Raw genomic sequence first — 25,612 nt, 5'->3', positions numbered from 1 at the left:
AGGGTACTTATTCACCCATCAATCTTCTACGACTCGTTTTACTTTATTCTTGAATCAAAACATGTGATCAGTTTTATTCACGAATTAAAACATGTGATCAGTTTTATTCATGGATCAAAACATATGATCAGTTTTATGTGTAAATTTTGGGAAACAGAGGTAGGAAAATTTGCTTGAATTAAATGATGTTTAAAACTTTAATACAACATTTGTTAACAGACAATTTTATTTCTTTATATTAGTTAGAACTAAATAGTTCAACAGGTGTAAATGTTGGCACTTGAACGCACAATCTAAATGCAACAATTAAGAAAGAAAATTAAGCAGTTATAAATTGTGTACATATCAGTGTTTCCCAACGTTATTGTCAAATTTTTTAATAATTTTATGCTCTCGTTTTAGCATATAATTTTTTAGTATTCAGAAATCGAATTGTTCACTAGAGAAACTAAGTCACCATGAGATTAACTCAAACTCCCCTCCTCCCCCACCCTCACACACACTGTAGGACGTAGGTCCCACGTTAGGAAACACTGGTCTGCATTACCATCCGTAAATTCTATTACCATACTTACGTCATTTAGCACTTGCTTTATGCTACAATATAACCTTAATTAAAAATTCAAAAATAGTTCTTTAGAATAATGTGGAAAAATAATATTTTTTTGTTCTATTGCTCTGTATTTTGTTATTAAAACAGCCTAATAGTTGTTCTTTCAATTACAAATAACCACTCTCCAAATTTCAGAAAATATTGCCACTGAAAGAAAATAAAGAGAAAGTTGCTGTCTTTAAAGAAGGAAAAGTTAATAAAAAAAAGTTTCTTGAAAATATAAATTTAAGGAACAGTAAAAAACTTAAACTGTTGTCAAAAAAGGTTTGAAGCTTTAATAAGGTTTTTTTTAAGCACAAATAAGAATTTTTATTAATGAATTTTTAGCTGGCATCTTAAGTGCATTCAACATTAACTAACGTATGGGTGAAAGTGTTGCAACTATGATTTACTTAAATCAGAATCAAGCAAAATAGCCATAAACTAGTCATTAAAAAGCTAAATTTTTAATGACTAATTTATGGCATTTTCAAATATATAAAGAAAAGTTCATGACAAGAAATCTTACCTCATTTTGGTGGCATCAAATGTTTGATTTTCCTTTATTTTTACAGATGGCGATGATATTGCTTCCTAAAGAGAAATGCAAAACCAAAAAAACAAATATACTGCTATAGAAATAATCCCACAAATTTTATTTGGTATACTTCTTACTCAAGAAGAAAAGATAATAAGTTTCTACTTACAATTGACTGTCTGGCTTTTACCATTGCATTCTTGAGCATATCATACTCTCTATAATTAAAAAAATAAATAAATAAATAAAAAAAAAAAGAATAACGCAAACTGCTGGATCTAAATAATTTTCTCAAAAACTGGGTCGATAAGTTTGTCATAAAAAATAAAGTTTTTCTAAAAGAATAGTAAACTTTCTCGGTATTTTCTTCAACGAAATGCAAAGCCGTTTTATAATTGGTGTCAAAACGCATTACATCAGCATTGTTTAACAATAAGATCTTTATCAAGTCTTTTCTTTTTGTTTTTGCTGCAAGCATTAGAGGAGTTCTGCAAAAAAATATTCATACTTATGTAATGTGCTGTTAACGAGGATGATAAAGAATCTCAGTTTTCTACAAAATACTTTTGTAACTTAAGCTAGGCTATTTTTAGATCTGACATTTTTTAGATCTGAAAAATTAAGCTACCTGCCGAGTCCTTCGATTGCATTTACATCTTCTATATCCAGGAGCATTTCTACTACTTTATTCAGGGAGATATTTCTTTTAGCCAAACATAACTTATGCAAGTAAGATATAGTCCTTTCCTGGCAAATACTTTGCTTAACACCTTCGAACATGCTTTTTATCATATCTATCTCGTCGTCTCCATACTCTTGAAGAGAGAAATCAAACGGTGTTCGATCATCGTGCGCTTTGATATTAATGTCAGAACCATTCTCCATCAAAACTTTTACACATTGTTTTGATCGAATCTCAACAGCCTGAAGCAGATTTGTAAAATTTTAGTTAAGGAATTAGTATACACTTATTGTGCAGTTAAAATGTAGTTAACTACTAATTAACAGAGAGTTAAAAACTGCTATAAAAAATAGACGATTTAAATTTTCCACCTTATGTAAAGGAGTCTTGCCTTGACTGTCACGCATGTTGACTTTTGCTCCATTTTCTAACAGACACTGCATAACTTTCAAACAATCCCATGATGCAGCAAAATGCAATGGCGATCTGTCAAAATTTTAAAATGGTTACATAGTATACACTACCTATACAAGCGAACAGCAAAAGCTTAAACCTTAGTTTTTGACTTAAAATTTCTAACATTTTAAGAATAATTCAGGTTTTTTTTTAACCCTAAGTTAAAGTTGAATTAAATCTATAAAACGTAAAACGAAAAACGAATATGAAAAAAAGAGTACGATAAAAACGATTTGTGGCACACAATATTCTGTTCCAGAATCAAGCAATTAAAACTCTGAAGAATTTAAAAAAAAATTGTTTTACACGACAATTGATTTAACAAACCAAAGTACAAAAAAAAAGCATTCATTTTTGAGTTATTTCCGACACTTGTAAATCCTGTTTTATATAACGGATTTCCAGATGTCAACTGATGAAAATAGTTTACCTTCCTAAACTATCAACAGCGTTGATTTTTGCACGGTTGGTGGGGTTTGCTAAATACATTTTTACTTTCTTCAGTTTTCCTTTCCACACATATCTAAGGGAAAAAAAAAAAAAAAGGTTTAACAACTTAATGCTGGATATCAAATGGATATTTACTTACACGGTTTTAAAAGTTAAGTATTTAAGAACTATTAAGTTAATTACCTCAATAACTTAGGTAACTTTTTTTCGTTCACTGAACCGTTAGGATAGCTTCCTGATTCAATTTTTCTGCGCGTTCTTTTTTCATAACCGTTGTCAACTGGCATTTCTTGGTCTACATCTTCTTGATTGATTCTCAAAATCTTTTTCACAAACTCTTCTATTGTTTCCTTTTTTAAATGATTGCATTGATTTTTGAGTATTACTTCGGTTTGCGTACATTTATGGTTTTTCAAAATATCTGTTTGTTCGCTTTCTGAAAAACCATATTTAAAATCATGTAAATTGGTATTGGTTTGACAGCTCTTTTTCTCTGAAGTCATTTTTAAATGTGCTTCAGTTGCTTTTAAATTTGACATGACAAAATCATCCCTGGACTATGAATAGATTTTCGTTACCGGTTTTAAGTAAAATTTAGCAAAATACTTTTTTGATGTTTTTTGACGTATAATATTAATTTGACGTCAAATAAAGTAAAAAAAACTTTTCATAGAACTTCGTCTTTTGAAGTTCATGTCAGTAATTTTGAACTTGATTAGGATTTTGAACATTTAAAGTATTAACAAGCTTAACATCCTTTCTCTTCCTTCATCTTTTTCCTCTAACTTTTTCTTAAGGTACCATTATCAGAGGGTTTTTTAAAGTTTTTCTATTGAATTTAGAAAATCCAGCTGAGATGATAGTGGACAAAATGTAGAATATAAATAAATAATCAATAATGGTAATAATATTAACTAAACATTTTCTGAAATTAGACGAAAATCTTAGCAAAATTTATTACTAAGTTTTGATTTTTAAGTTATCCACATTTTCGCGTTTATGTTAAAAAAAACAACACATTAAGTTGCTTTTCAGTAATAAATATACACGAGCTTTTGTAAACACCAAACAAGTTATAAAATAATTAAAAAAAACTCAGCTAAAAGGAATGAAAAACATCGACACTTCGATAAATGTTAGCTGATCTAATTTTTAGACATTCAGTAAATAATAACTTTTTGTTTTCTACTTATAGACTTTATCAATCAAAGCATCCACCGACGAATAAAAACCTATCCCACCAATCAAAATGCCTAATATAACTGTAACGTAGCAGATAAATAATTTGATTTTCGAAAAAGAATGAGTTTTTAAATTAATATAAAACAATGGCGGCAACACAAGTGAAATCAGACTTCCACGAATACTCCCGATTATGCTGACTGCAATCCCAAAGTGAGGTATAAGCAGTGCAACTAGTAGAGAAGCCGTCATAACTATTAATCGTGATAACAGCGTCCACAATTGATCTTTTCCCGAAAAAATGGGGAAATGATATCTAAAATTAGAATCTATAAGTTCAAACACAACGTGGCTTTGTAAAGGAATAGTGAAATAGGTGAACAAGATCAGAGATCCTTTTATGCAATACTGAATAAGATTTGTTTCTTTTTGCGTTTGAGTTAAGTTATTTGCAATCTCGTCGGAGGTATTTTCTCCAAAAGCAAGAAAACCGAATAGACCAAACGCCATTTTAATAATAACGTTCATACTAAAACTTAAACTTGTTACACATACGTACGAAGAGGGTTTTTTCATACTTCCTTCCATGGAAGGTAGATTCATGTGAACAGCGTAAGAGTTAATTATTATTCCACTTGCAACACCAACTCTTTTAATATCCCAGTGTAAAAAATTGGGTTGAAAAATCCATTTACGAAAGGTTGACATGAATATTCCAAACATTGCCGCAACAGATAAAAGATATAGAATCATCCCGATAAACGTAAACCAAGCTAATTTTGAAACTTTTGAAATAAACAAAAGGGGGAGGACAGCCACAGTCCATAAAACAGGAAGCACTCTTTTATCGTATTGCGTTTTTTCTCCGATCAATTCTTCTGTTAGATCGGCAAGCAAAATTATAATAATGACGTTTCGAGCCAAGCTGAGATAAACAAGTGCTTCCATTACATATTTACCTCTGGTATGAAAACAAGCCGCGCACATGTCAACAAAAGTGGAATGAATGCGTTTTTTAGCAGATCTTCTCCTACTAATTTGATATTGACAATCTGAAAGAATATTTGCAGTAATCGTTGAAAAGACACCAATGACAAAAATCAAAATTAGCCCCCAAACTCCTGCAAGTTTTATAGAGTAAGGAATGCTTAGAAGACTAGTCCCAAGAATCATACTTTGTATACTTGTTCCTATAAGCACGTTGCTAGAAAGCCGATCATCAGAAGGAATATCTGGCAACGATTCAGTCGTTGTTTGAAGTTCAGATCGAATACCATATTCGGTGTGTGCCCAACCTTCTATAAACGAGCGACCTCTATTATCATAGGTTGCTGTCAAATAAATTTCTTCATTTTCTACCGGTTCCATGTAGATTAAACATGTATTTTTAGTCTTTGCTATAAAACAGAGTAAAAGTTTTAGTAAAATTTGTATTTTATAAACAACACAAAAACACTTTTCAACCAGTATTCAGAAATCTTTGTGCAATAAAGTTAAAATTCTTAAACCTTTGTTATAAACCATCTATATATAAAGCTTCAGGTAGATTTAAATATTAAAATTGTCCGCCATTTTAAGGGTTGAAACAAAGCTTTTAAATTCAAATTTATGGGAATGTTTATACGTTGGTGTTTACATTCTTTAAATAAAATGATGGCGTAGAACGCGTGTTTTAGTATAAAACATTAAGGAGGTAAATATTGTAAAGTTATATAAGAATTTTTCACTGAAGAGACTAAGTTATATAAATATCGTTTGTTTTCTTATAAAAACTCATAAAAACTTATTTAATAAAAACTCAATGATTATTGACCGGTTTGAAATGATTTTCTATATTCTACTTAAATAAAAATGGTTCCGTGAAATTTTTATTCATTATTTGGTTCTGCGAAATTACTTTTGTTTTGAAACTGTTGCTATATAACAACTAACAAAAGCAACTGATAAAAACTAAGACTAAGAAATAAGAAACTAACACTAAGAAAGAACAACAAGCAACTGATAGCTGACTGATAGAAAAATGATATCTCCACTCGGTTTATTAAGCATGTTGTGTAGTTATATCAACCCGACGCCTAAACCTCAAGTTAAAATAAAATTATGAAACTTTTCAATATAAGATTATTTTAAACTGCAATATTAGCAAACTTCTCAAAGCTGTTTGAGGCAAATGAAAGTATATAGACAAATGAAATATTTACAAATCTATGGAATTGATTACGATTACAATCCCATTCAAATATTGTTACATCAATTAAGATTCACAATTCTTGCCTGTTTAAAAAGCAAAAGCATCGTTTCATTGTCGCATCATCAACAATTGCATTTACGTTCCTACTGAATTAAAAAAAAAATTTAAAAACTGTTTTCCTATAGAAAAACATGTAAGCAACAGACTTGAATCAAATTACCAAATAAACAAGTAACAAACCAACAAAAATCAATTGATTGTTTTACTGAGTGCTTAACACAACTTGCATACTGAGAATAAATGGCGTAAGATTTGATATATTACCAAGATAAAAGCAAGTCAATCATAATAAACTTTTTGTTATGTTGTTCAAATTTTGTATCTTTTTAAAAAATTCTTTTCTTGATAGTTTCAACAACCCACGCATTTATTTATATATTTGGTAATGACTAGGAAGCACGAACTTTGGATTGGCGAGCTAACATCACGGTGAAGACTGGGGAATTCTAAACTTAGGAATCATAATTTTCTGGTTACTAAACCCCGACTTAGTGAATTATGACTCTTATTCATTTTCATTAAGCTGATTTGGAACTAGAGCAACCCTCCTACTCCGTAACCAGGGGACTTCACTAGCCAAGCGGGCTCCAAAATATTTTATTATATACATTTTTTGACAATCAAACAACGTAATTTACGTAACTACGCAACCTTGTATGCGCGTGACAAAACGATTTGGTTTTTTAAATCAATCAGCTAAGCAAGTTTTTACAAAGAAAACGGGTTATACTAACTGTCAATCTATTTTGTTCAAAGTGAAAAAAGATTTATGCAAAAAAATAGATAGCTTGATTCTGATGGTCGAAATTACAACTTAAGAATTTGCTGAGTCAAATATAATTGATCAGATAGTTTCAAATACCAGAACAAGAAGGTCTAGTAAATAGCATGATTACTTAGTTATTGATAAATCTGATCACCTTATGCCATAGCTATTAATGAATTTGACTATCTCAAACAAATAAAAGTTAACAAACTTATTTTGATTTTTTTACAATTTATTGAAGTTGATATTAGGCTAAAAAATTTTGGCTTCAAATCTCTTACAGCTTATTGCATCGTCAATAAACTACAAGAAATTTGAAGCAAACTCAAATGTTCATGTGATAGAAGCAACTCAATTGTTCATGCGTGTGCGGTTTCTTAATATTTTTAAAGACCATATATCATTAGAGAGTCACATGATGATCATTAGAGAGTCACATGATGATCATTAGAGAGTCACATGATGAGCAATCTCTTCTTAAATTACATCTTTGTGTTGCACCAAGAAAACAAAGTTTCAACACTTTGAAACTTTAAACAGTAGTTCAATAATGACAGATTATACCTTATCAACAATAACTGATGATAGTTTATTAAGTTTAGCTATGCTATCAATCGAGTCGGAAGTATGCTATCCATCGAGTCGGAGGTGGTAAGAGTTGACTCTAGAAAATCTCATCAGTTTGTTACCAATAAACGAAAAAATTTTCTAACGCACTATTAACAAAACTGTTCTTTAATTTCTAATTAATAATTACATTTGAAATTAAATTGTTAACTAAATTAGAAATTGAGTTAATAATCAAATTAGTATAGCTTATTATAGCTTAGAGCATAAAACTGAAAATTTAAAATAATACGTATTGCATAGAAGCATTAGGACCTATTTCCTGTTATTTGTTTTTTTGCCTCATATTTGTTTTGAGAGACGGGTGGGGGGAGAGGTTACAAAAAGTCTAGCTGGTTCTACTTGGACAGTCCGTTTTTTCAGCTTCTCTTTGCTTATAAGTTAGTTATAGCTATAAAAGTCTACTCACCGGGCATAGACACAGGAAACATCTTGCAGACTTTTTTACTTGAAACGTAAGTCCTGCTGAAAAAGGTTGAACTTACTTACCAAACTTACCAAAGAAATGTCTTCTTAATACTTTTTAACAACACAAAAACGAAAAACTTTTTCTGAATAGTAGATTTGAAAAAAGAAAAATTTATACGAGGAGATTTATTTCAAAGCTATAAATTTATTTCAAACAGTTTGATTTTAAAAGTTCCATATCTAATCTAAAAACACTTTACTAAATTATTTAACACTTTATTAAATTATACATAAGAACTGACTTTCACTGAAGATCTTCGTTCTTCTCTCAGAACCATTTTGTAAAGAAAGTTAAAATTTTTATATTTAGAATTTTCAATCCATTTTTGCATGCGTGTAACATATTGTCTCGTTTATCTTAAGGAAAATGATTGAAAGTAGCTTGCAAAACTTCGTTTCACTGAGCCGAACATTTCTAATATAGTAATGTTTGGTACAACTGAACTTATTTGTCTCGATTATCAGCTAATGTGTAAAGAGACGAGTAAATGCCGATTAAACCAACCAACAAACCAAAGCCGGCAGTAAAGTAGCAAAAATATAATTTGATCTTCGTTGTTGAGTGAGTTTTTAAACGAATGTAATACAGAGGAGGCAGCACAAGTGCAATTAGACTTCCACGAACACTCCCTATTAAACTGACTGTAATTCCAAAGTGTGGTATTAGCAGTGCGGCTAATAGAGATGCCGTTAATACTAACAAACGAGACAAAAGTGTCCACCATTGATCTTTTCCAGAAAAAAATGGAAAATGATGTCGAAGCTTTAAATCTATTAACTCAAAAACAACATGACTTTGTAGAGGTATTGTAAAATAAGCAAATACAATCTGAGATCCTTTTATTGCGTATGACAATCCAAATCCTTTAGTGTCAATGTTGCGTGTGATTTCGTCGCACGTAATATCATTGTAGGAGAAAAATCCGAAAATTCCAAAAGCCAACTTGATGAAAATATTTATTACAAAACTGACATTTGAAACGGACGTATACGAAGAGGGTTTTTTCATACTACCCTCTAGTGATGGTAGATTAATGTGAACAGCATAAGAGTTGATTATTATTCCGCTGGAAATACCTACACCTTTTAAATCCCAGTGCGTAGGTATAGAGCGATAACGCCATGAATGAGCTGTTGTCATAAATATCCCAATCATAGCTATAATTGATAAAAGATAAAAAATCGTTCCAATGAACGTAAACCAGGCCAATTTAGAAACCTTTGAAATGAATAAAAGGGGAAGAACAGCAACACTCCACAAAACGGGAAGAATGCTTTTATCATAGCTTAAGAAGGGAAATGTTCCAAGTAACTCTTCAGTAAGATCTGCTAATAAAATTATAACTACAACATTTCGGGCCAAACTTAAATAAACAACAATTTCCATCACATATTTTCCTTTTGTACTAAAACACGCCGCACACATGTCAACAAATGTTGAATGAATGCGCTTTTTTTTAAATCTTCTGCAGCTTACTTGATATTGACATTCTACAAGAATACTGGCAGTAATAGTTGTTAAAAGCCCGATGAAAAAAATTAAGATAAGTCCCCAGATTCCTGCCAATTTTACACAGTATGGTATGCTCAGAAGACTAGTACCTAGAATCATGCTCTGCAAACTTGTTCCAATTAGTGTATTGCTAGAAAGTCGATCGTCTGACGGAATATCTGGAAATGATTGAGTTGTAGTATACAGCTCTGATTGAATGCCGTATTCATTGTTTAACCAACCATCAATAAAGGAATATTTTCTGTCTTCGATGAATACAATTGAAAACTCGTTTTCAGTTTCATCATCAACCATTTTAGGTTTTTGCATTGTAGTCGAATGTTTTTATATTTTAGTTTAACCAAAATAACACTGAAAATTAATAATATATTTAAGGGTTTTATAGTTTTTTCTTTTTGCAAGTTTTATTTTACTTTCGTGTTCTCCAAGCTTACATGGTACCTAAAAGCCACTGGTGTTAATATCGAGAGTTTTCACGTTGAAAGTAAAACGTTGTTTTGTAACAACATCCTGCTTCAGCTCCCACAACAATATGCGTACTAATTTTACTGACGTAGTAGTGCATCATAAACAAAAATACTTTTTGTCTGCACTTCTAAAAATTTTTTTAAAAGTCCTTTTACTTAAATATTTAAGTAATCAACTTCTGACATAAGTATTTTCAGACATAAGACATTGAGGCAATTCAATCATACTGAATGTAACTCATTTTAAACAAAATTCTTAACAAAAGCATGAATTTAAAGAACGTAACGGTTAAAGATGTGGTTGGAAATAAGCTTAACGTTGGCTTTTATTGACATGTTGTCAACTATTCTAAATTCTTACGCTCAGTCAGAAAAACTCTTCGAATAAAAACTTCAGATACAAAAAGTTAAAACATTTTGACATTTTTGTGAATTCATCCTTTTTACTTTAGTATTTGTCTAAGTTTTTTACTTTAGTATTTGTCTAAGTTTTTTACTTTAGTATTTGTCTAAGTTTTTTACTTTAGTATTTGTCTAAGTTTTAAGGGCTTCAGGTCACAAGAACGTAACTACAAATTTCATATTTTTTCAATGCAACTTAGTTTAATGCTGATTGAAATTGTGTGTTGTTAAACATTTTTTTACAGTTTTACTGTCTTTTTTTTATAAATTTTATTTGGAGTGAACATATATATAACATATATACAATACGTTTTTTTGACACCAAGTTAGACTTCACCCAAAATACTGATACGTCAAATAACAACTTAAACAAAAAATGATAAGACAATAAAAATTCCTAATTTATGTAAATTTATGTAAAAAATTATTACATTAAAAAAAACATTTAGAAACTGTATGCTTTTTGAAACACATTTTTATCAAATTAGTTTGGAATTTACAATTTGAAACTAAATTATTGAGTATACAAATTTATTGGATAAATATATATAGTTCATGTAAACATCATTATAAAATATTTATATTCAATCTAATCAAGAGGTGTTAAGAAACAATTACGGTTTTTGCGGTAAAAACACAAATATTGCTAGTGATGAATTGAAGTCATTTTTTTCTTTTCTCTAACCACTAAAACGTCGTAGTTAATTTTTTTTTCATAGACGAGTTTGTTATCTCTGGAAGTTCAAGATCATTTAACGTGATTCTTATTAATAATAGAAATTATAAATAGGGAGCTGTAAGTAAGGTTCTTAAAATCTCTCTTAAAACAAGATGATACCAGTATAAAGCCCATAAAAATTAGGAAAAAAGTTATAAAAATTTAGGTTTTATACCATTCCAAATACCAATAAGATAAGGGAAATTCAAGAAAGAACGTAAAGATCTGAAAATTCAATAGTAAAAAGAATTTGACCACTAAATTTAATATTGTGTCCATAATCCTAAACTCATTATCTTAAAGTTTTACTTAGTGTTACCAGGTATCTGACATTGTTCAGTAAAAAGTATGATTGATTGTTTAAGTGAATGAAAAAGTAAGACTCGCTTTCGGTTTTGTTTATGAGATAAAAATGAGGATTAAATTTTAACTTTTTAACGAAAATACTTGGTCTTCCACAAATTTTCAATAGCGATGATTTTACTAATCGGTCCAGCACTGTGTTAGTTGTTATCTTATATATGATTATCAAAAAATACGGGAATTACCACTGCTAGATACATTTTTTGAAAGTGCTTTGGTGTGGAGCTGGCACTAAAAACTCTATCATTTTTATAAGAATCAACCAGAAAGTCCGAGTGCAATTTTTGTATGAAACCATTTTATTGTAAAAATCTTTTCATTTATCCCCGGATTGGCCAATTTCAAAAAATCAGATTTTTTTAATCTGTTAATAGAGATATAACCAATTTTACTCCTAGGCACAATTTTCTATTTAACAGAGCATCAACCAACTGGAACAATCTTCCTAGTGACAGTTAATTCAGTTAATCTAAATGGATTCAAAAAAAAAATTGTCTTCTGGCTAGAGAAGAATTAAACGTAGAATAGGCTGTTATAGCGTGGAAACATACTCGCTGCCTTTGCCTGTTACAGCTTCTGACATTACTGCAAACTAAACTAAAATGCCGCAAACTAAAATATAAATATATTAGGATATATAATAGCATGAAATAAATTTTACTTAAAAAAAAAAGGGGGAAAAAACTTTAAATTTTCCTTTTTTATGCTTTGATTTTAGAGAGAGGGAAGGTGGTATGTATAATTGTTAACAGTTTCTTAATGAAAGTTCATTTACCTTTGAATAGATAAAAACATGCCTTTAATATAATGATAATATTATTAGGAGCAGTATTTAAAAAATTTTGTTTGGGAAAGACGCAATAATCGGAAACGAAAATTCTTAGATCGGCTTTAAGCGCTTCATTCGGTTAATACAGAGTTAGCGATGATACCTTTTTGCAAAGAAGCGCTGTTTACACCTACAGTTTTCATAAAAGTTAAAAATCTTTAATCAGCTCATCTTTCACTTGTTCTTTAAAATTATCAGAGCAGAAAATTGGATATTTGTATTTTTCTTCCTATTATAAGCATTTTTTAATTTCTTCATTTTCATAAGGAACGAGAACTCGCTTTTCATAAGACAACCTCCTTCGAAAAAAACGCAACTTTTTTAGAAGCCTTAATGCTGAACGTTTATTTTCCTAATAATCGACAAAATGATTTTACATGCAGCAGCGTTCAAAAGTTTGGGAACAACTTTATTTAATCAATTTTTCTTTATATTAACTTTTTTTTGTGTTTACCCGACTGAACAAAAATTTTTACAGAGGTAGAACAAAACCAAAATTTTGCGTAGAGCTTTCAAATTGTTATTTATTTTAAAAACAACTTTGCATAAAATTGTAAATATTACCGTGGAAAAGTTTGGGAACGACTTGTAACCATAACACACGCCTGGTTTTTATGTAAACTTTACAAAAAAAGCCTCAATATAATGAACATATTACTTGGTAGGAGATCCTTTAGAATAAACGACATCAATGTGTTATGAAATCCACATGTTTGATTAGTGTCAGTGCTTCAATATTTTCTTAAGCTTCTGTAACTGTTGTAAAAAAATCTCATTAATTTATTAATTTTTAACCAGTTAACTGACGATCCAAATTTTTTCTTAGCAATTAATACTTTGGATCAATTCTTTGGCTTAGGGGACGACGAATATACTTTGTTTAGTCAGACCCTAATACCATAAATTTCGATTCATCGCACCTGAGAATTTTTACCCATTCTTCAGGTGTACAATTAAAACATGAGTTTCTTCTGTTAACAGCTTAAGTAAAAAATATGTAAGAAATGTTTCTTTATTGTTTCCCATTAAAATAATTTGAAAATTAATTCGCCCTCTCAAAGCAAAACTAACCTAACTGTTAAACATAAAATTGTTCAGGAGAGGGATTTTTGAGTTTAAATTTTTAATGTTCGACCTTACAACTTAGGTTAAAACGGCTTCAATAACACGTTGTCTTTTAAATATATCAGGTTTTAAATATATCAGGTTTTAAATATATCTTTGTTCTGACGGAGATAATTGAAAATTTAAAATTTTGTTGTACTTAAGCCATTTTGATAAAAAAAAAAAAAAAAAAAAAAAAAAAAAAGGATAGTAAAAGAAAATGCAAGCAAAAATTAACGGGAAATGGTTACTAATAAATAAAAAAAAATTTAGTGTACTCAAAGTCTTATCGAGCTTTTGCTCAACAATATTTAAAACTATTTTTGTAATAGATAAATAAATGAATGCTTTTCTGAAAGCAAAATATGGTTACAGTTCAATCGGACCAACAGAAAAAATGTTGTAAAAACTCAAAAAAAAATTTTTTTCCCAAGCTATTAGTAGACGCTTCTGTCTATTTGCATATAAAGAGGTACTGTGTTTTTGAGCTATAGTACACATAACATTTTCTATTATGTGTACTATAGCTCTCACCATATATTTTTGGAGTGAGTTAAAATTTGAAAATGAAGTCGTTTAAGTCTTTAAAGGGACTTTCGGTGAAATTTCATTTCGGTAACCTTTAAACCTCTGTCAGTTCTCCGTAAAGATCTGATTTTGAACATTCTTAAGGCCGTTTTTCTTTAGCTGAGAAAAGAAATAACAATTAATTCTTTAACACCATGCAGTTCCTTTTACAAATACATCTCACAGTTTAGAGGTTTTTGTGTAAATTTTTGAGAATTTAAAATAAAGCCATATGAAACAATATAATGATCAAAAATCAATGTAAATGATGAAAAATTATCAATTTAAAGTTATCTAATGTAATTTATTTTCTTTATAATAATTTATATTGTTAACGTCAGGCAATTGTAAATCGCTGTACATAAATGTGTTGATTAAAATCTTTCATTTTTGTTGAATTAAATTTTTTTATTTCAATTCCATACTGATAGAAAAAAAAAAAAAAATTAATCTGAAAGTTTTTAGAAAATGGATTACTTTTGTATCTTTATTTGTACTTTAGTTATATCAAGTTATAAAAGTAAATATATATTACAACTTTATATTTTGTTTAACTATATAAGTATATTTATATATATACATGTTTATATATATGTATGTATATATATGTATGTATATATATATATATATATATATATATATATATATATATATATATACATATACACTTATATATATATATATATATATATATATATATATATATATATATATATATATATATATAAGTGTATATGTATGTATGTATGTATGTATGTATGTATGTATGTATGTATGTATGTATGTATGTATGTATGTATGTATGTATGTATGTATGTATGTATGTATGTATGTATGTATGTATGTATTTATGTATGTATGTATGTATGTATGTATGTATGTATGTATGTATGTATGTATGTATGTATGTATGTATGCATGTGTATGTATTTATGTATTATGTATGTATAAAGGGCATATATATGTATAAAATACATATATCATATATGGGTCATGTAAAATATAATTGTTACAAGTTACATAAAAGTATACATATAAATTTCATAACTTGAATGCATCATTTATAATTTATAGTTTCTAATAAAAAATGTATATAATATTGCATATATACTATTCTACATATATATACATGTAAATATATATCAAGTGTGTGTAGTTATAAATCTTATAAATTTTATTTTATTTTTCAAAGAAGAAAAAAATCTTTTTGTATCTATTGGATGTTATTAACAGCATGTGGTGTGATGAGGATGACAGCATGTAATGTAAATAATTAATTTTTTTTTATTGATATTTAATGGTCAATGTGCTTAATTAATTTATAGTTTCTTCTTCTTTCTTGAATATGCATCATAAAACAATTTTATAATGGCTTCCAGGAAAATGCCTTACTTTTAAAATCAAATATATATATATATATATATATATATATATATATATATATATATATATATATATATATATATATATATATATATATATATATATATATATTGATCTTTAGCTTTCTTTGACATCTTAACCTAAATATATAATATGCCTGCCACAAGCTCACAATGCAGGAATGCTGATTATGCACTGAAGGAAGAATCACGTTTTAGCTCTTTTTACAAAAACTTGATATCTGTTCAAGAACTTTTGGATAATATTGAAAATATTTCATTGAGAACTCAGTTTCGAAATATCATAGCTGGCATTGAAGGTATTGTTTTTGATTAAACATAGGTATACTTATATCTTTTCAATATCTTGAATGTTAAAATCAAGATAAAAATAAGTGATGAACTTTTTGATATAAAAACTGTTGAAGTTCAGTAATGAAAAAAAAAAAAAATTATTTTTACAAGATAATATTAATACACCCTTTATTGTTAAACTGTTTTTTAGTTCTTTTAATAGTTATTTTTTTGGTATATTGCCTATTTGTTGTTGTTAAATGTTAAAAATATGGTATTAGTATAAAAACAGTTTTTTTTTTATAAAACAGTTAGGATTAATCATCAATGTTTGGTTTTTCTGTTAATAACAAACAATAACAAACAAAATGTAAATTTCTATATTATTCTTTTAAGATAAATTGATATAGGAGATTTATTTGTTGTTGTTCATTATTGATACTTAGTTAGGATAATGGATTTGGTTAATTAGCTTTTTCTCTATAGATGACTTTACACAAGATTCAGACTTTACAGTTCCAAAATCTTCTCTTTATAATACCATGAGACTTGTAAGTTTTATTAAGTTAATTTTTTCTTCACTTGATTCACTTAAAACTTAATTTAGTTATTTGTATTTTTTTCTACTTCTAAAATAATAGTTATCTTTTGCTTTTATTATAATAAAAGTTATTAGTTATTCTTTACATTGTTTTTATTTACAAATATTTATGGAGACTATTACTGTTCCTAAACTGTTATTAACAATTCTGTATTGTACCCTTGTTTATAATTTTAACTCTGATATTTTGTTCAGTCAACCTTAGGCTTTAAATTTTTTTTTTTTTTTTTTTAAATAATAAGAAAAGGGCTTATTTAAATTTAAAAAAATTATTATTAGTAATAGGAAAAAAAAAAAAAAGAGAGAGAGAGAGAGAGAGAATTAGTAAAAGTATATGCAAATCTAGTTTCTCAAATGAAACTAATATATATATATACACACTTGTAATAAATATTATTTTTTAAATAATTGTTGCTGATGCATGAGATATGGTTATTATTCTTATTCAATATATGAGGGTATTGTTGGTGGTGCACAATCACGAAAATCGTTTTTAGTACAGAGTTTCATGGCTGGTACTTATTCTAAAGAAGAATGTTATGCAACACGGTTTAAAAAAGCTATATTTCTGAATGATGTTTCATATCTTTTGCTATTACGAGATGAAACAGGTCCGCCTGATCTCAAGGTAATTTGAAAAAAATTATTATTATGGTGTCTTTTTGTTTTTTAGTTAAGTAAATGAACAACAAAGTTGGAGACTAATATCAAGGGATAAACACCAAATAGACTGATATCATGACCTTAAAAAATAATTTGGCAAAAAGATTTTATATTTTACAAATTAGCTTTATTAAAATTTTTTTTTTTTGTTTTAGAAATTTATTGCAAAAGTTTTAAAGCCTCTCTAAAACTGAATTGTGAATATCTTATTTTGGAGAGCGAGCTTTTTTTCTCTCTTTTTCTGATTAAAATGATGGATTTGAAATGATAAAAAATCTTTTAGATTCTTTATGAATTTTGAGTTTTTTCATACATTTTTTCTTTTTGTTATTTAGTTCAAAAATTTACTTTTCTCAGTTTTCAGAATGGTGTGATGGAGTTGTGCTTGTCTTCAGCCTTGATGATGAATTAAGTTTCAATGTTCTCTCAGGGTATTATGCAAAGATGTTACAACAAAGACTTGATCGATATTTGCCATGTTTGCTTGTGGCCATACAACCTGGTTAGTTTTGTACATCATTGGTGCTTTAAAATCCTTAGAAAATTATTATTTTTAATTTTTCTGAGCCTTTAAGAATTCCAAAACTTACTAAAAAAGTTCAGTGTCTTTTAATGAATAAAAATTTAAAAAGCATGTTAAGGTAAAGGAATGTTTTTTAAAAGTTTAAACATTTTAAACAATTGATTTAATTCAATCTCACATACACAATTTTGTATACATTTAAAATCCATCACAGTTATGATAAGATTGAATTGAGCTATGAACAATTTCTAAGTTATAAGCTATAAACTTTGTTAGAAAATAACTCTACAATTATGCTTTAAAATCAGAAATTAATTTTGTTTAATACTATGTTTAACTATTGTTTCTTTATCTCAGACTTGTGTGATAAAGAAAAAATGGTTAAAACTGGTATTAGATAAAAAATTATGTTCTTTTGAAAATAGATAAATAGGTGATAATTATAAATAAATGATAAAACTAATAATATAAATAATTTATTATTATCATGTTTGTATAATAATGTGATAAGAAATACAAATAAATAAATATGATAAATCTATCTAAATAATTTTACTCTAGAATTATTAGTTTATAGAAATCTAGGCATATTTATCTAATACAACTCTTTAGAGGAAGAAGATTTAGAAAATTGGTATGTGCCAGAAACTAGAATTAAAAAATTTCTATCTGATCATACAAAGTGTGAATTTTTTACGGTGTCTATGTCAACTGGCGAGAATATCTCAGCTGCTTTTGAAGCTGGTAATTCTTTTTACAATTTATTGTAACGAAGTTTCTTAATTTTCAAAACAAATTTATTCATAAGCAATAAACCTTTCTTGGTTTATTTTAAATTGTTTTAAACTTCTCCATGATTTTTTAGCTGTTCTCAAGATGGCAGCTGTTGACAGTCCTTCATCTACTGTAACCAGTACATATATTTCCACTTTTAATACATCAGTTGACGGTGTTAGATTTGGGTCAAATGCTTCAATTAAAAAAAAAAATCGGCGAAACATGTTTTCTCTGGTGAGTCTGATTCAATAAGTTATCACTTTTAGACTGTCAAAATTAAAGGTTTTAATGTTTCCATTCGCAAAAGAATTCTGTTGGATTCTATTTTTATAATTATTTTACACTCATATTTATAGAAGGCAGACAAGAAAGATGATGTTGTTTTGGATGATGTTGGAAGTGGAAGACATATTCCTATTAAACAAGTACCTTGTACTTGCAAGTTTTCTTTTTTTTTTTTTATGAAAATCTTTCTCTTTTTATCAAATAAAAAAATTGTAAATGTAATGAATATTAACTGGATTACTGTTGCAGGGTTACATATATAAAAAGAGCCAAGGGGGACTGAAAGGGAGTATTAAAGAATGGAAGAAGAAGTATGTGGTTATCACAACTGAGCAGATATTTTCATATTACCCGTCTATGAAGGTTCTTTTAGTTTTCATATTAACCATCTATGAGGGTTCTTTTTTATTTTTATAAGTGTTTAGCATAGATGCACTAAAGAAAAATCTTCTCTTTTTTTTTTAGTTATGCCTGACTCAATTAATTGACAGTAAATCTGAAAAAAGTCTTTTTAACTTTTAAAATGATCTAAAAATTGTTATTACTTGTTAGGCTAGTTGTTTGAAAATTGATCCTGTGATGATAAAATAATTGATTTTTGAATTTTTTTAGTTGTTTAAAAAAACTTATTTTAAGTGGTTAAAGTTTCATTCAAAACAGAATCAACAAAAAAAAAAAAAAAAAAAAAAAAAATACAAACACACTCTCTTTTGAAATGAAGAAAATATTGGGTAATTTAAAAAAAAGTTTAAGTTTTTTCGGAAATTTATCCTAAGCTGAGTTTTATAGTTGCAACAACTTTTCATAACATGCTGTTTTTTCTCTAACATTCAAACATTGATAAACACAAATAAAATTGTATAGAAATAAACTCTTTTTTTGTCCAATAATTTTATGTTTGGTTTGTAAATTAGTTTCTTTTCTTTATACTTTTGTTTGTTAAAGCAATAACTGCTGTTTTTCTCTTCTTTTTTTAATAATAGATTTTCAGCTCTATCATAATTTTAGAAAGTCTCATGTTACCTTACTTTTTAATCTCTAGGACTATATAGATGATAATGGAGCTAAATCCATTCACCTTATTCACTCATCTGTTAAAACACATGGCAAAAGAAATATTAGAGTTACAACTGGTTAGTATTTAGGTTACTTTTCTAACCCCTCTTAACCTGTTATTATAAAATTTATATTGAATCAAAATAGGTTAAGATTGAACTCATATCAGTTCCTTTTTTTCCATTTCTTGTAATTTAGAGGGTTTTAAAATATTTTTACATAAAAATTAAAAAATAATATTAAATATAGCCTGCTTTAATATCTCTAATTTTACTCTGCTCTAGCAATACATACAACTGGCCTACCCACCCTGTATCCATAATATTTTGAGGGTACAAATTAAAAATTGACTTTAGAATTACTTTAAACTTAATTTACTTAACATCTACATCAGTCTCTTTAGATAATGAAACTAAAAGCTTCTGCTTTTCTGAATCTCCTGAACATGTGTGAGATTACGACTATATTTTCAAAGTAGGAATATGCTCAATGTCTGTATTGCTAGTTCTTCTTCCTTTGTTGATTTTATACTGACAAGTATAGAAAAACATTAGGAAAATTAGAATATTCTATTTTTTTTCATGATCCAAAGCAATAATTGAAGTTAGACCATTAACTATAACTTTTTGTAGGTTAAAAAATTGTGTTTAAAATGTGAAGCAAAAAGATATTTTTCTTTTTTCTCTAGGTAACTTAAAGGCACCAGCTCCCTCCATACCTTATCATGCTGGAAATACTAGTCCAACAAAATCATCGCTGCCTATTGATTGTTTTTCTCTTGACAATAAAGATTCTGCAGAACCTGATGAGCATGAAATTGATGGATCACCTACCATCCATACATCAGTTCTTGTAGAAAGATCAAAAAGTGATGGCAGAGATTATACATCTGCGAGTATGCGAAGTGCTCAGAATTTTGATGTATTCCCAACTAAGCGAAAGAATCGTAAACCAGCAAACAGACACAAATCTTGTGAAATTGACTATAAAAGTGAACTGAATGAATCAGATGTTAATTTAGTTTCACCACGCAAACTTTCTAGTCATAAAAAAAAAAATCAGGTCGGAGTATTCAAAGAACATGCTGATGGAAAAGTTGGAATCGATGCAGGTTTAATTTCTTTAAAGATTCTCTTAAAATTAATCTTTATTTAAAAGTTTTAAAACTTAATCAGCCATAAAACAACTATTTTCGTGTTTAAAAATTTTCTGCTCTGTCAATTATTTAGAGGGAGAAGATAATGGATTCTCATTAATCAACTTTGATGGGAAAATATGGGAGTTTGAATGCAGCTCAACTGAGGTAACTATTCTTACTTTTGTAATGTATGAGTAGTTTAAATTTTGATTTACATAATTAGATTGCATCAAGTAAAATTTAAAAAAAAAACAACAAAAAAAACATTAAAGAGAAAACAAATTAATGTAATTTGTAAAATTTCATGAGAAATTTCACAAAATCAAGAAGATTAAAAAATGAATTGATATTAATAGTTTCCTATTAAATGACTTATTTATGTGTTTATGATTGTTTTTCAGTTCTTGTTTATTGCTTAATTTTTGTGTCCATATAGAGGGCAAAATTCTGTTTTTTCATTTAAGGATAGAGAACAGGAAAAATGATCCAAATAAGAAAAATAGCAATCTTAAGAACATTTTGGAAGTTTTTGATAAATCAAAAAGGATTTTAGAAAGTAATCCACAAGTAAGTTAGTGCAAGGGTTTTGCCATTGGGAATGAGATTAAAAATCTGAAAGGTCTCCATTATTTGAATGCTGCTATAAATACCTTAATTATTTCAATGGCTTAGTTTCCACAATTAATATTATTGTCTTTTTCAATGCTGCAAAGTTTATTTAAGACTTTGCATGGTTTATAATTTTTGACAAGAAATAAATGCTGTTGAAGCTACTAAAGCAATTTGTTCTGTTTATGGAATTAATGTTCAAGAAGTAAGAACTTGTCAAAGATGGTTTGCTAGGTTTAGTAGAAGATGCTATGACTTAGAAAACCAGCAGTGCTCTGGAAAACCACAAGAAGCTAAAATTGAAAATTTATCAGAGTTGCTTGATGAAAGCCCATGTCAATTGACAATAGGATTAGCTCAAAAGCTTTCAGTTCATCAATCAGCCATTTTTAGATGTTAGCATGAATTTAGAAAATTTCAAAAAAGTGTAAAATGGGTTCAGTATGAGTTTAGCAAAATAAACAATGATTCAATGATTGAACAATTGCATTTCTCATCTAGTAACTTTAAGAAACAGATTTTTTCTGAAAAATAGTTATTGGAGATGAGAAATTGATCTATTTTGAGAACCCTAAGAATAAAAAAGTAGTGGTTAAGTCATGTTCAAACAACAGCTTGGTGGGATATGAAAGTAAAATTGTATTTTGAGTTATTAGAACTTAAGTAAACTGTTAATGCTGTTAATTTCAACAATGAAGACATTTGAATGAAGTTATCTCAGCAAAAAGAATTGGACCATGGAAACTGTCATATTGCTATATGACAATATGTGTCCATGCGTTACTATAGCACCACAAAATACAATATTTGAACTAAGATCATTATAAAAGGATGCTATGTGAGTCTTACCTACAAGATCGCAAAAGTTAATTGATAATAATTGAAATTCTTTTAATTACAACTAATAAATTTTTTTAATTTTGAATAATTTATTATTATTAAATTTTTTTAACTATGACTAATATGTTAATAAACTTGCTTTTTGAAATAAAATTAAAACAAAAAAAACAACAAAACTTTTTCATACTCTTCAAACATTTATTGTAGGAGCGAGACAGTTGGGTTCACCATATTGAGAATGAAATTCTGAATGCTTTTCAAGAGAGAACATTTCAGAGTGAAAGATCGCAAAGTGTAAGTAGATATACACTTAACATTTAACTTTGACAGCAATGAATTTTGTTTGATAAGCATGGAATGATTATTCTCATGGTGCATAATATCCTTTAGAGTATTGATGAGGTTGATGTTATGCAAAAACGCCTTACATCTGTTATTGGAAACAATATCTGTGCTGACTGCGGTGCTCCAGGTTATTAACATGTATCTGTTTGTTGAGTCATTCCTTATTTTTAGCTAATTTTATTTTTTGCTCCTTATTGTTACTTATTGATATTTTCTTTTCCAGATCCTGTATGGGCATCAATGAATCTTGGAATTTTGATTTGCATAGAATGTTCAGGTGTTCATAGGAATCTAGGGTCTCACTTATCTCGCGTTAGATCTCTTCATTTAGATGAATGGCAGTAAGTGACTAAAGATTTTTAAATTCAGGACAAAAAATAATTTTGTACCCTTAAAAGGTTTTGTGAAATGATAAATTTCAGTTATGATTTGTTCTCTAAATACTAACAGGAACGAAACACTTTCAATCATATTAATGCTGGGTAACACCTACGCCAATAGCATATGGCAAGGACGGTTAAAAGGAAAACCGATTACTCCTCAAACAACTCGGTAGGGCTCTAACATTATCCTTAATAAACAATGCAGTTTTAAAAATAGAAGTTTTTGTAATAGTAGTATTTATAAAATATTGATGAAATCAAAGCAAAATGAAACTAATGAAATACCTTTTTTTATACAGAAATCGTTTCCTTTCCATTTAGCGATGAAAGAGAGAAATGGATAAGCGGAAAATACGAAAGAAAAGAACTTATAAAACCATTGTCGGTTGATGAAAATAAAATAGCCGAGGTCGAGTGGTGATTGATTTGTGTGCGCGTATTTGTGTGCGTGTATTTGTGTGCGTGTTTATTTATCTGTAAATGAAAGTTTATGTCAATTTTAACTTTTTCAGGTGATGATTGACTTTGTGCATAAAAGAATGCTTCGTGATTGCTACTTTATGCTGGTTCATAGTAATAGCAATCACGTAAACAAGCTTTGCAAAGTTGAAGGATATTCGCATAAAGTAGCAGCATTGCATCTATCTTGTGCTAACTCGGACGTAGCACTTACACAGCTACTTTTATGGGTAAGCTTTCTTTGGCTTTAATTGTTACTCTAAATAAATATTGCTCTCTTTAATTATTTCTGGCATTATTACTCTCTTTAATTATTACTCTTTCATTATTTCTGGCTTTATTACTTTAATTATTACTCTTTATTTCTGGCGTTAATTATCACTCTTTAATTATTACTCTATTTCTAGCGTTATTATTCTCTATTTATTAATAATTCTTTTGTAGCATTATGGCGTATACAATTATTTTTTAACTTATGCTTTTGATATTTAATATTAACTATTTAATATTAATACTAAGCTATTTATATTAGTATGGTGCTAATCCAAGAGTGTTAGATGAGGTTGGCTATAATCCTATATTTTATGCGCACAAATCAAATAGCAAATTATGTGCCGATCTGCTGTTTCAATACGGATGCCCTGAAGATACACCGTGCTAGAAGAGTAGAAATTGTTGGACGTTTTTTTAACTCGATGTTCAAATAAAGAGTATTGAACACAACATGAACCTCTAAGTTCGTGAAGTGTGATTTTCAAATTGAATTTGAAAAAAACCGTGCTTGAGAAGGCTGAGGCAAATTTTATTTTGCAATATCACTAGAAATCTCCTATCACATGATTAACATAGTGGAGTAGTGTGACGCAATAATCGTTTTGAAAACTGTTTATGAAGTTTATCAATCTACATGTTTTATGAATTCTGTTATTTATCTATCATAGAGAAGCGTCTTATATTTTATTGAAATATAAGAATTTTAACAAAATTTTATTTGTACAAAGGAATGCTTTACTCTGTTTTATATTTATACATATATATGACTTTTTGGCAAAAACATTATTTCGTTATATATGACTTTTAAGCAATAACATTACTTCGTTATGTATGGCATTTTGCAGAGAATATCACTAGAGTTTCGATGTGAATTAAGTTAGTGCAAAAAGATAAAACTCGGTCATTATAAATTATTTTCGTTGATAGGATAGGAAATCACAAAGGAAATTTTTTTTGTAAACTTTTTGTGCAGGTCATTGTACTTAGCCAATGAAATGAAAGAGAAAAAAAATGCGCACTAACAATACCGTAGTAATTGTCCCAGCAAATAAAGTTTGGTTTATCTGAAAGCTTGATAAGATAAACAAGTTTTGCGCAATCAAAGTATGAGCCCAACGTAATTGTAATTGAATTACTTGAAATTATAATAGTAATCAAATTATAATTACTTGTACTTGTAATTGAGTTACAAGTAATTATATTACATTTATAAAACACCTTATAAAATACAATACCAATTACAATTCATGAAAATGTATTTAATTACAATTAAATTACAATTACATTTGCAATTGACCCAAGTCTGATATATTTAAGTGTTAATAAATCATTAATTACTTAATAATTATTAATGGGTTTTATACTTTTCTAAAAAATGAGACAAACCTAGAATATTTGCAAAAAAAAAAAAAAGGACAATAAATACAAAAAAACAGGAATGCCCTGGCGAAAACGAGACATGGTTAGCCTATCTCTATGCTAATAGTATAGTGAGTTATAGCAGTGTTCTGTAAATCAATTAATGTTTTTGAAACAACTGTTTTTCCTGACATAGTAAATATTTTTATGTTGAAGAGAAAAACTTTGATGTTAAAATGTTTCATTAATTTTATTTGATTTAAATTTCTGTATTCAATCTTTTTTTTTTTTTTTTTGCAAATATTCTAGGTTTGTCTCATTTTTTAGAAAAGTATAAAACCCATTAATAATTATCAAGTAATTAATGATTTATTAATATTTAAATATATCAGACTTGGATCAATTACAATACAGCTAGATATTATAGCAAGTTGAAATAGAAAAATATTTGACATTTACGTCAAATCGGTTATCCAGTGCTATGAGCCACAGTGGTATATCAAGAGAAACAGCCAGCTTACCACAGGCAACATTGTCAGCCTGTTCACCATGCTATCACCCTTGAAAAAGATGAGAAGACTGCCGGGGGAATTTTAAATTGATGGTGAGGAATTTATTGGGGAACCACAGAGCTCATAATTACCAGGAAA

General features: G+C 28.3%; 4 protein-coding genes across 6 annotated transcripts; 1 reads left to right on the top strand and 3 right to left on the bottom strand.

Moving 5' to 3' along the window:
* Nucleotides 1-208: 208 nt before the first annotated feature.
* On the bottom strand, nt 209-3,511 carry LOC145190285 (uncharacterized). Of its 2 annotated transcripts, XR_016453534.1 has the most exons (8): nt 2,902-3,511; nt 2,699-2,791; nt 2,184-2,298; nt 1,759-2,054; nt 1,483-1,618; nt 1,300-1,348; nt 1,122-1,186; nt 209-293 (listed from the first exon to the last, which is right to left on the bottom strand). XR_016453534.1 is itself a non-coding variant. In XM_090091121.1 (7 exons), the coding sequence occupies exons 1-7, from the start codon at nt 3,255-3,257 to the stop codon at nt 239-241; spliced, it is 1,029 nt and encodes a 342-aa protein (XP_089947247.1). In that variant the 5' UTR covers nt 3,258-3,385; the 3' UTR covers nt 209-238. The 2 variants fall into 2 exon arrangements, 1 of the variants encoding a protein (XP_089947247.1); XM_090091121.1 differs by lacking the exon at nt 1,483-1,618 and having other exon boundaries at nt 2,902-3,385.
* Nucleotides 3,505-6,262, bottom strand: LOC145190347 (vesicular inhibitory amino acid transporter-like). Its single transcript, XM_090091120.1, has 2 exons — nt 6,175-6,262; nt 3,505-5,297 (listed from the first exon to the last, which is right to left on the bottom strand). The coding sequence occupies exon 2, from the start codon at nt 5,266-5,268 to the stop codon at nt 3,904-3,906; it is 1,365 nt and encodes a 454-aa protein (XP_089947246.1). The 5' UTR covers nt 5,269-5,297; nt 6,175-6,262; the 3' UTR covers nt 3,505-3,903.
* Nucleotides 6,263-8,457: 2,195 nt separating this feature from the next.
* LOC145190616 (vesicular inhibitory amino acid transporter-like) lies at nt 8,458-9,819 on the bottom strand. Its single transcript, XM_080067500.2, has one exon. The coding sequence runs from the start codon at nt 9,817-9,819 to the stop codon at nt 8,458-8,460; it is 1,362 nt and encodes a 453-aa protein (XP_079923626.2).
* Nucleotides 9,820-15,163: 5,344 nt separating this feature from the next.
* Nucleotides 15,164-24,384, top strand: LOC145190167 (arf-GAP with GTPase, ANK repeat and PH domain-containing protein 1-like). Of its 2 annotated transcripts, none has more exons than XM_090090097.1 (19): nt 15,164-15,240; nt 15,480-15,677; nt 16,138-16,202; nt 16,710-16,880; nt 17,273-17,417; nt 18,051-18,182; nt 18,304-18,449; nt 18,572-18,640; nt 18,750-18,863; nt 19,543-19,633; nt 20,245-20,667; nt 20,786-20,859; nt 22,351-22,437; nt 22,534-22,615; nt 22,712-22,829; nt 22,939-23,040; nt 23,193-23,280; nt 23,384-23,560; nt 23,863-24,384. In XM_090090097.1, exons 2-19 carry the CDS (start codon nt 15,512-15,514, stop codon nt 23,989-23,991), a joined length of 2,379 nt encoding a protein of 792 aa, XP_089946223.1. In that variant the 5' UTR covers nt 15,164-15,240; nt 15,480-15,511; the 3' UTR covers nt 23,992-24,384. The 2 variants fall into 2 exon arrangements, with proteins under 2 accessions (XP_089946223.1, XP_089946224.1); XM_090090098.1 differs by having other exon boundaries at nt 15,165-15,240; nt 18,572-18,647.
* The last annotated feature ends 1,228 nt before the right edge of the window (nt 24,385-25,612 follow it).

Source organism: Hydra viridissima, unplaced genomic scaffold (genome assembly GCF_058129835.1).
Source record: "Hydra viridissima isolate aposymbiotic clone 2 unplaced genomic scaffold, HvirCarnegie_v1 scaffold_6, whole genome shotgun sequence".
In the NCBI taxonomy this organism is placed as follows: domain Eukaryota; kingdom Metazoa; phylum Cnidaria; class Hydrozoa; order Anthoathecata; family Hydridae; genus Hydra; species Hydra viridissima.
Note: the sequence above shows the minus strand (reverse complement) of the source record. Positions and strands in the feature narration are given on the sequence as shown.